Below are 12,679 nucleotides of genomic sequence, written 5' to 3'. Positions count from 1 at the left end.
CCACCCGACCTCATCCACGCTGTGGCCTGCCGTCCCGCCCCCCTTTGCTTCCCCCCGCAGGTCGAGTGGGAGGCCGGCAAGGACGTGACATTCACCATCGTGAAGAAGCGCGTGCAGGTGGGGCGCCACACCCTCCTGCTGCTGCCACGCCCCTGCCTCACCACCACGCTCAACCCCCTTGCGGCACGAGGGGACCCTGCAAGGCCGCGCCGCGCGCCACGCCAACGCGCTGCGGGCCTGGGGGGCTCATTGTTGCAGAGCGCGCGATGCCGCGAGTGCAGAAGGCCTCGCGCGCGGCCGGCCCCCACCGCGGCCGCCGTAGACCCCTCGCATGCGCCCCCGCCCCCGCCGCGCAGGACAAGAAGGGCAAGGGGCGGCCCGCGGCCACCATCAGCAAGAAGGAGCCCTGCGAGTCGTTCTTCAACTTCTTCCGGTGAGCTGGAGGCAGCCAGGGGGCCGCGGCCGGAGGGCCCCTGCGCCGTGCCGGCCGAACGGCCAGGGCGGAGGTGGTTGAGCGTAGATGGTGTGGCGACGGTGATCGGGGCTCAGGGACGGGAGGACGGTGGCAGCAGTTTTGATGTCTGCTCAAAGCTCAATGCGGCCCGCCACTGCGCAGCCTGTGTGACAGCGGCGGCCGCGGCCGCGCCGCGGCGCGTGTCGTGCGGGCCTAGCGCGCATGGCAAGCGAGCCGAGGGCGCCCTACGGAACCCTCGCGCCTTGCCTTGCATGGCCCACCCCCTTTACGCCAGCTCAGCTGTTGTGGCTAGCGTGCCCGCCGCGTGGCACTCGTCATGCACCCCCACACAATACACGAGCACACACGCACATTCGTAACACACGCACACACAGACAGACAGACAGACAGACAGACAGACACACATCCATAATCCACCACATCCCTCCCCCGTGCGCCCCAGGACGCCCGTGGTGCCCGAGAACCCTGACGATCTGTCCGAGGAGGACCTGGAGGCGCTGCAGGAGCAGATGGACGAGGATTACGAGGTCAGGGCCCTTGTGGGGCACGGCGGCCGCGGTCTTTGGGGCTTCCGGGGGTTGGCCGCACGATGGCGTTTTCGCTGTATCAATGGAGATTATACGGCCGCGCAGCGCCTGTTGGGAGGCCGCACCTGCATGTGGTGACAGCAGGCTCTCTCGCGACACGGGCCGCGCCGGTCGCGTGTGGCTGCGGCGCTGACGGCGCACCTCTCGGGGCCCCGCACCGTTCGGGGCCCCGCACCGCTGTCAGGGCCCCGCCGCCCAGCCCCTCCCGTTCGTATGCCCCGTCCCGACGTTCCAGCCCCCTGTTGTCAGTGGCCCAGAAGCCTCAAACCCGTTTTTCCTGGCAATGTGAACCCCATTGGCCCTCACCGCCACCCCCACCCCAACCCGACGCCGTCATCCCCCACGCCAGGTGGGCGTGGCGTTCAAGGAGTCGCTCATCCCGCGCGCAGTGGAGTGGTTCACGGGCGAGGCCGCGCCGCCGATGTACGACAACCCCGACGAGTACGAGGAGGGGGAGTTTGACCGGGACGAGTGACGCGGCGGCAGCTGACGGCCTGCCGACCGCAGCCAGCTCGCGCCCGGCGGCGCGGTGCGCAACGGCGGTGGCCGCGGCGGCGCCTTGCGGTCTGCTCACGAGCGGCTCTGTTGGGGCCAGGGTGGGCCTCCAAGATTACCTGAGGCCGGGCCAGGCATTGCCTAGCGGTAGTGTGGGCTGGGTGTGAGGATCGGACACGATTGGAGGCGGGGCGAGTAACGCACCTGTCGAGGGGCACAGCAGGGACGCACCGGTGTGTGCCCGTCCGCAGGCTTGACACATGTCTAAGGGAAAGCATATGTGTGCGCTTGACAGAATGCAGCGCGTCTGTTGCGTATGATGACATGAAGCAGGGCTTGTCAAGAGCTGTGGAGCTTGGCTGCAGCACGCGCTACGGTGCTCTTGCTGCTCTGGCTGCTTCGGCACCCGTGATGTAACCCCCCAACCCTGAAAGCGCGCCTCCCTTAGCCCTGTTGACAAGCAACATCTGACGAGGGCTCAATTTTATAGCCCTTTTACATCGTGTCCCCTGGCGCTTCAATCAGGCCGCGGCTACCGTACGTCCCTAGGCGATGCTTCTGCACCGTCCGAGAACAGGTCTATGCCATAATACCTCGCTTACGAAGTACATATACACGCGCCAAGCGTCACTTGGCCTAGATCATAGCCTGCCCAGCCCCTCACAGCCTGGGCGTTGGGCTTATCCGACATGGGGCGCGTGCTGCTGCATGCTCATCATCCTGGGAGCTGTTCTAGGCTAGTGCATCCCGCTGCAGCGGGACTTTGGGCGCCGCGCCCGCTAGCGCGCTCGCTGCTGCTGCGTCGTCATCAGCGGCGGCGATGCCCTGCACTCGCGGGCGAAGGCAACCCAGGTGCGAGCAGCGCGGTGCCACCAGCTCTCCATACCCATCCAATTTACTCCAATCAGAGGTTGTTGGCAGGTCTGCGCTGCGCTTGGCACCCGAACTGGCCTTGTAGCGTCGCACCCAACAGCATCCCGCTCATGGCACCGCAGCGGCCACGGCCTTGCTGGAGGAGTCGTCGGCGCACCGCGCCTCCCTCTGCGACAGCGGCCTGCCGGACCCCGATATGTGCCTGGTGCCAGAAGCGGAGGAGGAGCCGCCGGCGCACGTGCCGGTGCGCACCAAGCGGCGGCGCGAGCCTGGGCTTTTGGATGCAGCGTGCGCGGCGTGCGCCGCGCGCACGCTGCGCTTGAGTGATCCTGAGGGGCTGTCACATGCGTGCGTCGTGCGTGAAGCAGCGCAAGCATGAGAAGAGCCCGCGAATGCGGCAGCAAGGGGCGTCTCGAGGGTCCGCCACGGCCCCCCCTGGCCCAGCACGCGCCCTCCGCTGCGTCGCGCAGCGCTCGTTCGACCTGCGTCACCTTATCTCCCTTTCATCCTGGCGTGCCGCCCCCCAGATCACGAGCGAGGCGCTGTCGCGGGGGCGGTGGCTGGTGGGCCTGATGGCGGCGCAGTCCCTAAGCAGCGTCATCCTGGACCGCTACAGCGACCTGCTGAGTCACCACCTGGTCATCACCCTCTTCCTCACCATGCTGTGAGCACTCGCCTTTTGCTGCCTTTTGCTGCATGCACTAGTAGCGGGGTTGGGCTGCTATGAGCTGACGCGCACTAGGAGCAGCAGGGGTGCTGTGACAGCACATGAAGACCAGCGGCGTTTGCGCGGGGTCGGGCGATGGTTTCTGTAGTCGCTGCACACAAGACCATTTAAGTGTGCGTGGTGCCAAAGCTGCGTGATGGGGCGGCTGTTACGGCGAGTGGGGCTGGCTTGTTTTCCAACCAACACAGAAAAGTTGTCCGCAGCAGGCAAGCAACAGCACCATTGCAGAAAAATCTGCAGTACACAAACAGACCATGGTTAGTACAACCACAGTAAAGCTCCAGTAAAGGGCCACCAAGTCCAGAAACCAGCAGGAGCGCAGCAGTACCAACCATTTGCTAAGGGCCGCGCCCTGCCTACCCCCCCCCTGCTCCCTCGCAGCGTCGGCGCGGGTGGCAACGCCGGCAACCAGTCCAGCATCAAGGTCATCCGCGGCCTGGTGCGCAGCAATGACATAATGCCGCCCCTGACCCCGCCAGGCCGCGGCATGCACAACGCGGGCGGGGCCGAGCGGACGCCCGACTCAACACCTTGGCGGGCTCGGCCGGCGCTGGCGACATGTCATCCTGCTTGTGCACGTCCTGCACACACATACACACACACACACACATACACACACTCTCTCTCCACCCAACCCACCAGGCCACTGGGGCGCTGGACACCTCCGACGCCTGCATCCGCGCGACACTGCTGGAGCAGGCGGTCGTTGGGATCCTGCTGGGCGGCGCCCTCAGCGCGGCCGGCTTTGCGCGCGTCTACCTCACCAACGGCAGCCTGGCCAACTCGACGGCCATCGGCCTCAGCGTGCTGGGGATCGTGGCGTCGTCCTGCCTGCTGGGCAGCGGGCTGCCGTTTGTTCTGGCGCGCGCGGGCGTCGACCCCGCAAACGCGGGGACGTCGATACAGGTGGGGAGCGAATGCAGGGGATTTGGCAGAGAACGGGGCATGCATGAGGTGTGTGCACGCAGGGGGCGAGCCCCCGGTTGGGGCGGATCAAGCAGCAGACGGGCACGACCGCACACGGAAGCAAGCAAGCGTGACACAACTGTGTTCGTGGTGGACGGGAAGAGATATGGCAGGAGGGGAGGGGGAGCTCAAGTGAGACGCTGCTGGCAGACTGGCAGCGCTGTGTGCAGCTCCGCCAGCCCTGTAACCCTTTGCACCGACTGTATCCAGCCTGTTCTCCAAGTTTGCATGCACGTATGCACACAACACACACAAACACGCGCGTGCGCACGCGCGTGCACACACACACACACACACACACACACACACACGCGCGCGCGCGCACGCGCGCACACACATGCCTGTGGCCCCAGGTGCTCATGGACGTGTTGGGTGTTGGCATCACGTGCGTGACGTGCGACATCGTGCTGACTCAGCTTGCAGCAGTTGTTTGACCGTCTGCCCCGCGTCTCTGTGACGGTGCCGCGGCCTGCCATTGCGTCGGCCGTCCGGTGCGGCACTGCTCTGCTTGGAGCGACTGCGGCATTGTTGCAAAAGTTTCACGTGCATTCTATCAAGGCTGGGCAGGCTGTGCACCAAGGTTCTTGTTGTGATGTCTGGTTCTTTGTGCGGCGCAACCGGCCAAGCCATAGACTCCCCCAAGAGATGGCAAGGGTCGTGCCTGCACGCCCGCTTGTATAATTGCAATGCCTACGCTGTCCAATTTTGCATGGCATGGCCATTCCCACATGCCGCTCCTGGTCCTGGTTTGCGTCGGTGGATCCTGTAGCGTTTCTGCACAGACTGAGCGCCTGGGCGGGACCACTTGAGCTCCATGCTCGTACATGTGGGAGGGAATCTTCACACACGGCCGCCCGATGACCGTGCGCCGGGCGGCCGCATTTTGGCCCGCACCTAAATCGCACCGCCCCAGGCCGTGGCTGCGCGCCTGCGGACACAGGACGGGCGGTCGCCCGCGTGCGCGTGCGCGTGTCTTGCTACTGCATGCAGGCAGCACCCAGGAATCGGTGCTCCCCGCATGTTTAGTGTAACTTTTGTACACTGCATCACCCGCATGAAGCAACACACACAGAGAGAGGGGGACGGAGAACGTGTGTGTGTGTGTGTGTGTGTGTGTGTGTGTGTGTGTGTGTGTGTGTGTGTGGAAATCAGGTGATAATAGTACAGCGAGGCTGGCCCCTGCACACGTGCTCTGAGGAAATGATCTACCGGTGTATGACCATCTCCCTGCCTTGCTGCCTGCTGGTACTGGCAGCAGCGGGACAGCCAAGGCCTTGCAACTGAAAGTCCGTTCGTAGCTGTGTTGCCTCCTGCTAGCATCCAGATATTCTACTGATGAGCGGCTTAACCTTGTAGAGTTTCAACACTCACACTGTGCAGGAGCATCTTTGCACGCTTGACAAACGGCTAGCTTGCCAATAAACATAAACAGAAATCAATTCAGCTGAACAGACTACCGTACATATGCTGCAACATTTCAAATAATGGTACATGCACCACAACTCTTATCGCTACTTGAATGGAGAGAGTCAAACGAAGCTGTGTAGAATTAGTGCAGCATCCTTGGGTCGAGACGTGGTGTACTAGGCAGGGCACACCTCTGGAAAATCCTTGATTTTCCACAAGGAGGCAAGAAAATTGAGGAGTACATCACTGATCTGGTCATTCATAAAAGGAAGAAAGTGCTTTGAATCCCAATAAGCCAGCAAGTTGGCGGATATGGCAGCCCCTGACACCTGGCGGAGGTCAAGCACGTTCCAGCTGGATTGCCGTGCGACTGCACTAAGTTTGACATTCATTTCTATGACATCCTTTGTAGGCAGTGACTCATGGTACGTAGTCCGCCATATGAGCTCTGTTTTAACGCCAGCAAGGTTTGCTTGCGCCTGCTTGGCGCGGCCCAGGACATCAGACCAATAGCCTGTCATGTTCTCACCACCCCACAGCCCATGGTTGAGGACGATGATGTCAGCGCCGTTCTGCATGATGGTGATCAGCGTGTCCAATGTATCGCTGGCGTTGGTGGCGCCGTACAGGGGGAAGAACTGCAGCGTGAAGTTGCCGGCCAGCGTGTTGACCTGAAAATTGCACCAGTCGCGCTTATTGGTGCAGGTTTCAGAGGTATTCATGCACTCGCCAGTGCGGTCCACCACCTTGTGATACTCCCTGAACAACAATATGTCTGTGTCATTGGTGTCCACCGCAAACTTGGGGTGCAGGAACTGATGTTGCTGGTTGAGGCTGGGGGAGGTCTCTGGGACGCCCGCATACCGCTCCATCAGCTGGTCTGTTGCCAAGAAAACCGCCAGGTTCAAAAAGTGGTATCGCATCAAGGAGTCGCCATAGAACGCCACAGTCTTTGCCAGCAGGATTTTTCGCGCCTGGGCAGCCGTGAAGCGCCGCAAACGGCACTCAGGAGGCTCGAACAGGTACTCCCCCGCTGCATCACGGTAAATGGATCCTGACAGGTTGGACTGATAATCCAATTCGCACAGCTTCCTGCCTGCAATTGCCTCATGTGCAGGGACAGGCACTTGTGTGAGCTTTGTGTAGTACAACCCTGTTTTGTTGGTGGGGTGGTGCCGTGGCTGGCTGGGTGGCTGCACCACTGCCTCCAGTCTACCACGGATGGCTCTGAAGTTCTGCTGGGACGTGAACCCAATGTTGATGAATGCCAGCACGCAAAGGGCACCGGCGCAGCATAGGCAGCGTGCAATAAGCCTGCTTGCGGTTGTGGGCTGCCTTGAGTCATGGGCGTATGTCGGCAGAAGCATCCCCATGGAGATCCTCATGGCTGCCACAACCGCGATGCATTGCTTCATGTACACTACTGCCGCCCAGGAACTTGCAGAGCTGGACCCATCAGACAGCAAGGGGTCCACAAAATTCGTGCCCATAGCGACCGCGTCTAGCTGTGAGTGCGGTAAATGTTGTTAGGTACTAATTTTAATCAATTATATCAACGTTGGTAGGTCAGGGCAGCCATTTGAGGCTAGATCAGCAGGCCCAGACGAAAGGCGCGGTCTCGACCCGGAAGCACAGTCCAGAGTTGTAGAAGCACTTGGAAGGCACAAGCCGCATTCAATCATTTCTTGACAGCTGTCAAAGTAACGATACTAATATCGGAGACAGATGAGCTCTTTAAAGCTCATACTGTATGTGCAACGGTCAGGTGGAGGGCGGCCCATCACCTGCCACTTGTACCTACGTTTACGGTAGAAGCTGTCAGCTTGTGCCACTACAGATCATACCAACACCATAAGCGGTGATCAGCACACCATTGCTCTGCAATTCCAGCGAGGTGACCAGAGATGGCCGGTGCTGATGTGGCCTTCCCACACCCAAAAGCCTCACGTGTCCGTCGTTGTCACCAAGTAGTTCTGAACCAGCAACCAGCGACTGCCACGTGCACAGCAATTACAATAAGACAGCCGTGGCTATCTCGATGGGGGTGGTGGATGCTGGCGCGGTTGCTGCTGCTGGCGGGGGTGCTGCGGCTGCTGCACCTGCTGCTGCTGCTGCTGCTGCTGCTGCTGCTGCTGCTGCTGCTGCTGCTGCTGCTGCTGCGGCTGGCCCCGCCCCATGAGGGCTCCCAGGCCCAGGCTGCTGACGCCCTCAGTCACACGCGCTCCGAGGCCTCCCAGAATTTGGGGGCTGAGCAGCGACGGCGCGGGCCCCGCAGAAGACGGATGGGCACCGCCAGCTGGGTGGTGGTGCTGCTGTTGCTGCAGATGCTGGGGTTGCTGTTGAGGCTGCTGCTGCTGGTGCTGCTGCTGCTGCTGCTGCTGCTGCTGCTGCAAACCGTGTGACGGACCCCCCGGCGCACCTGGCCCCAGCCAGCGGTTCAGCATTCCCCGCGCCGCCTCGCCCGCGGCCAGCGCCTGCGCGCCGACCGCGCGCGCCGCGACGGCGCCGCTGTCCCCAACTTGCTGCTGCTGCTGCTGCTGCTGCTGCTGCTGCTGCTGCTGCTGCTGTTGCTGCTGCTGCTGCTGCTGCTGCGCCTCCTCTGCCAGCAGCCTGTCACACTTGAGCTCGTTCACCAGCTGCGACTTGGCCGCCAGATCACACACCAGATCGCGCAGCAGCGCCGCCACCTCGCCGTCCTCTGCCGCTGCAGCGCTAACTGCCACGCCAGGTGGAACGCCAGCAACATCGAAATCATCACCGGACAGGAGGTCTAAAGGCGCCGCCGCAGCAACACCTGCAACGGGCGCCGCAGCGGCCGCAAGCGCCGCCTCGGCGCGCCCCCGCGCCGCCTCGAGCGCGGCGCTGCTGGCCGCGACAGCCGCCAGCAGGCGCTCGGCCCTGGGCCCGCCGGGCGCGGCCGCGCCGAGCGCGGCGGCGGGCAGGCATGCGTCCAGGTCGGCGGCGCGCAGCTGCGCGAGCGCCGCGCGCAGCTCGTCGGCCGCGGCCGCGAGCGGCGGCGGGCTGCGGGCCGGCCGCTGCTCCTGCTGCTGCTGCTGCAGCTGCTCCCTCACCCGCGCCAGCTCCTCCGCCAGAGCGACCACACGCGCGCCCCCGCCACCGAGCTCTGCTGGCCCGGAACCAGCCGCCGCCGCAGCCGCCGCCTGCTGCTCCTCCGAGCGCCGCTGCAGCTCCCGGCCGCCTTCCGCCTCCGCGTCGAGCCGCTGCCGCAGGCGCGAAGCCTCGGCGCGCGCCTCCTCCAAGTCGGCTGCGAGCCGCGCCCGCTCTTGCTGCAGCTGCAGAGACGCCTGCTCCGCGGCAGCCGAGAGCCGGGCGTTGTCAGACTCCAGCGCCGCGGCTCGCTGCTGCGCCTCCGCCGCCGCGGACGCCGTGGCGTCCCCCCGCGCCTCCGCATCTGCGGCGCGCGCGAGCGCCTCGGCGGCCGCCGCGGCCGCCGCCTCGCGCTCCGCTTCGAGCGCGGTCAGGCGCCGCTGCGCGTCCGCCGTCGCCGCCACCGCAGCAGCGTCGCCCGCCGCGCCGGCGGCATCGGTCTCTCCTGAGACTGGTGCAAATGCCGGGGTTGGGGCCGCCGCCGTTGCTGCCGCCGCCGCTGCTGCTGCAGCGGCATCGGCGGCAGCCGCAACCTGTTCGGCGGAGGCGCAAGCCGCCTGCGCCGCCGCCAGCTCCTCCCGGAGCGCCGCCTGCCCAGCTTCCGACTCGTCCAACCGCCGCTGCACTCCCTGCAGCTCGTCCCGCCCCTCCAGCCGCGCCGCCTCCAGCGCGGCGGCCGCCCGCGCCAACTGCTGCTGCAGCTCCGCCTCCCGCTCCGCCGCCGACGCGAGCGCCGCCCGCAGCGCGTCCGCGCCGCCCTCCGCCCCCGCCCGCGCCTCCGCCGCCTGCCCCGCGCTCTCGGCCGCGGCGGCTTCCAGCACCGCGCAGCGCGACTGGGACTTTGCAAGGTCTGCAGCCGCCGGCTGCAGCTGCTGCTCCAACTGCTGCTCCCCTGACACATCGTGGCCCCTCGACCGCTCGTCTTCCAACCGACCCTCCGCCTCCCGCAGCGCCGCGTCAGAAGCAGCCAGCCGCTCCTGCAGTGCTTCCAGCTGGGAGCGCAGCGGCGCAAGCTCGGACGCCAGCGCGGCCGCGGCCGCCGTCGACGCGGCCGCTGCGGCCGCCGCCTCGTCCTGTGCGGCCCGCAGCCGCTCCCGCAGCGCCTCGGCCTCCGAGGCAGCAGCGGCCACCGCCGCCCGCTCGGCCCCCGCAGCCGCCTCGGCCTCCTGCAGCACCTCCGACTGCCGCTGCTCCGCCGCCGCCCGCTCCGCGTCAAGGGCCGCCGCCGCCGCTTCGGCGCCGCGCGCCTCCGCGTCCCGGAGCTCCGCCGCATGCGCGGCGGCGCGCTCTGCGGCCTCGGCCCCCACCGCGCGCGCCGCCTCCTCGGCCGCTGCGGCTGCGGCGGCGAGCGTGGCGCGCTCCGCGTCCCATGCCCCGCGCTCCGCGGCAAACGCCTCGCCTTCCAGCCGCGCCGCCTCCAGCTGCGCCTGCAGCGCAGCAGCCTGCCCCTCCAGCTCCCGCTCCCGCTCCCCAGCCGCGGCCGCCGCCGCCTCGCGCGCGCCGGCCGCCTCCGCAGATGCCGCGGCCACTGCTCGGTTCTCGGCAGCCTCGACTGCCGCCGCCGCAGCAGCAGCCTCCGCCGCCTCCGCGCGCGCCAGCAGCGCCGCCGCCGCCGCCCGCTGCCCCTCCGCCGCCGCCCGCGCGTCAGCCAGCTGCCGCTCCAGCTCGCCGCGCCCCTCCGCGGCCGCCGCCTCCGCCGCCGCGAGCCGCCCCTCCCAGCTGCCGCGCAGCTGCTCCTGCTCGGCAGCCGCCGCCGCGGAAGCCGCCGAGATCTGCTGCTGCAGCTCCTCCCGCTGCCGCTGCAGCGCGGCCGCGGCCTCGCGCTCCTGATCGTCCCGCGCCTGGCGAAGCTGTGCCGCCTCAGACTGCAAAGCAGACACCTGCAAAGGCGGCCAGCGCGGCGTCAGAAACGGCGATGTCGGAGCGCAAACAAAAGACGGCCGGTGACCGAGCCTTGTGATGCCACAGATGGTGGCAAGGTGCAGGGGCCCTGCCGCCATGTCGCGCAGGAGTGCCAGGCCCGCGCACACATGCACAATCCCAATCGGGGGAGGCCCGCTGGCGGCCACCCCGCCACCCCAACTGGGAGCCGAGACCTAGCCGCCCCACTTATCTCCAGGGCCGCTGCGCCCGCGCCCACCTGGGACCGCAGGCGCTTGATCTCCTTTGCCAGCACCAGCTGGTCCGCGTGTGCCTTGGCCGCGGCCGCCGCAGCCGCACCCCGCTCGGACACGGCCTCGCCCTGCGCGGCCGCGGCCGTGGCCTCTGCGGCGCGCCGCGCCTCAAGCGCCGCAGACAGCTCCTGTTGTTGTTGCATCGCGCAGACGGCGGGGGCAATATGAAGGGTGAGAGGTGCGGCTGCACAACTACTCTGTCTTGGTGCCAGGAGCGGGGCAGTGGCGGCAGCGAAAGAGGCGGGGGCCAGTGCAGCGTGCCTGATGCAAGGGTGAATTTCGGCAGGCGCGGCAGGCACACCCTCCCCTTTCCCCGCCCGCCTACGTTTTTGAGCCGCGACACGTCAGCTGCTAGCTCAGCGCGCTCGGCAGCCGCCGCCGCCGCAGCCTCCTCAGCGCGGCGCGCCGCCTCCTCCGCCTCTGCCGCTGCCTCCTCCAGCCGGGACGTGGCTGCCGCATCCCCCTGTGTTCCGGTGCGGCGGCCGCGGCGGGGCGCGCGCAGTAGAGCGCGTGCATGCAGCATTGACGCAGCCCGCTGGATGGTTGGCAGCTGCTCGACCGACAGGCAAGTACAAGCCCGATTCAGCAGGGCGAGAGCAGCCATGAGGAGGCAGGCGCTGCTAAAAGATCAATCAACGTCACCCCGGCAACACACAAACACACTTACACACTTACACAAAAAATCACACAAACACTCACACACGCGCGCACCTGCTGCGCCGCCTGGACCCGCTGCTCAGCGTCCCGCAGCGCCGCCGCCGCCGCCGCGCGCGCGCGCTCCGCCTCCGCCAGCTGCTGCTCCAGGTCGATGAACTCGCGCTGGGAAGCTTCCGCGTCCGCCAGGCGGGCGCGCAGCTGCACAGAGAGGGCGCGCTCCTGGGGCCAGGGCGCGGGGGGGGGGGGGGAGGCTGCCTGAATAGCTTGAGGCCAGCCACTGACGGACAGACCGACTGACCGAGTCAGCGCGGGCGCCCCGGCAACGAGCAGCGGCAGGGCAGGGAGGTATGGGATCAGAGGGGGGCAAGCCACCCACCGCCGCCAGCTGGCGCTGCGCCTCCTCCCACGCGCCCGGCCCGCCGCCGCCCGTGAGCTCTGCGATCTGGCTCGCCAGCGCGCCGTTGTTGGCGCGCAGCTGGTTGACCTCGTTGACCGCCGCCGCCAGATCGTCCGCCGCCTGGCGCACCCCGCGGGACAGCATGTCTACCAGCCTGGTGTGTGGGGTGGGGGCACGCAGACCGCCGTACACTATGATACAAGTGTTGAAGTACAAAGGTCTAGTAAGCCGACATCACGTGTCCGTAAGCCCGGCGCGTTAAAGTCGCACAAGCAGGCGGTGGTAAATGCTGGACTGCGCGTCGCGTCTGATGAAACCTCTGCCCAGACCGCAGCTTGCAACGCAAGGCCTGTCAAAGCCCGTCAACCACAACAGGATCTGGGCGGATGCGATTGCAGGTGCGGGGCGCGCACGGCGGGGGCGCCCCCGGCCTCGCCCCACCTGCGGACGTCCGACCGCTGCTCCAGCCGCAGCCACAGCCGCATCGCCGCGCCGCCGCCCGGCGCCCCACGCGAAGCTGCCCCCGCAGTGGCGGCCCCCGCTCCCGCGCCCGCGGCGGCGCCCGCCCAGGCAGGCGGGCCGTCCGGGCCGTTTGGGTTGTAGCTGGACCCGGACGCCTCACTGCGCGCGTCGTCCCAATCCGGCGCCGCCCCCGTCTCCGACGACGCCGTGCTGGCGCGCGCCGCGCCGCCATTCTGCGCCGCCCCGCCAGCCGCCGAGGCTGCGGCCGCGGCTCCGGCGCGGGGCTGCCGCTGGTGCGGGTGGCGGGGCGAGCCGATCGGCGGCGTGCCGGCGGGGGAGGTGCTGTAGGAC

The 12,679-nt window shown here is 67.0% G+C and overlaps 3 protein-coding genes across 3 annotated transcripts in view; 2 read left to right on the top strand and 1 right to left on the bottom strand.

Moving 5' to 3' along the window:
- Positions 1-1,537, top strand: part of MNEG_1311 (Putative nucleosome assembly protein) — a gene marked incomplete at both ends in the record, with an annotated part of 4,980 nt that extends 3,443 nt beyond the window's left edge. The window contains 4 exons of the mRNA XM_014050208.1: positions 61-117; positions 357-433; positions 918-1,002; positions 1,412-1,537. Coding sequence (XP_013905662.1) covers positions 61-117; positions 357-433; positions 918-1,002; positions 1,412-1,537 — 345 coding nt within the window. The remainder of the gene's footprint in view (positions 1-60; positions 118-356; positions 434-917; positions 1,003-1,411) is intronic.
- An 840-nt stretch (positions 1,538-2,377) lies between these two features.
- On the top strand, positions 2,378-4,557 carry MNEG_1310 (Magnesium transporter mgtE; the record flags this gene model as incomplete). Its single annotated transcript, XM_014050207.1, has 6 exons — positions 2,378-2,409; positions 2,608-2,674; positions 2,958-3,094; positions 3,539-3,596; positions 3,800-4,063; positions 4,477-4,557. 6 exons carry the CDS (start codon positions 2,378-2,380, stop codon positions 4,555-4,557), a joined length of 639 nt encoding a protein of 212 aa, XP_013905661.1.
- Positions 4,558-5,773: 1,216 nt separating this feature from the next.
- The window catches only part of MNEG_1309 (hypothetical protein), a gene marked incomplete at both ends in the record, with an annotated part of 8,682 nt that continues 1,776 nt past the window's right edge, over positions 5,774-12,679 (bottom strand). Inside the window, 8 exons of the mRNA XM_014050206.1 lie at positions 5,774-5,781; positions 6,060-6,504; positions 7,630-10,518; positions 10,779-10,940; positions 11,138-11,275; positions 11,524-11,688; positions 11,846-12,020; positions 12,308-12,670. Coding sequence (XP_013905660.1) covers positions 5,774-5,781; positions 6,060-6,504; positions 7,630-10,518; positions 10,779-10,940; positions 11,138-11,275; positions 11,524-11,688; positions 11,846-12,020; positions 12,308-12,670 — 4,345 coding nt within the window. The remainder of the gene's footprint in view (positions 5,782-6,059; positions 6,505-7,629; positions 10,519-10,778; positions 10,941-11,137; positions 11,276-11,523; positions 11,689-11,845; positions 12,021-12,307; positions 12,671-12,679) is intronic.

Source organism: Monoraphidium neglectum, assembly GCF_000611645.1.
Source record: "Monoraphidium neglectum strain SAG 48.87 unplaced genomic scaffold scaffold00128, whole genome shotgun sequence".
NCBI classification, from domain to species: Eukaryota; Viridiplantae; Chlorophyta; class Chlorophyceae; order Sphaeropleales; family Selenastraceae; genus Monoraphidium; species Monoraphidium neglectum.
The sequence above is the reverse complement of the archived record's forward strand: the minus strand, read 5'-3'. Positions and strand labels throughout refer to the sequence as shown.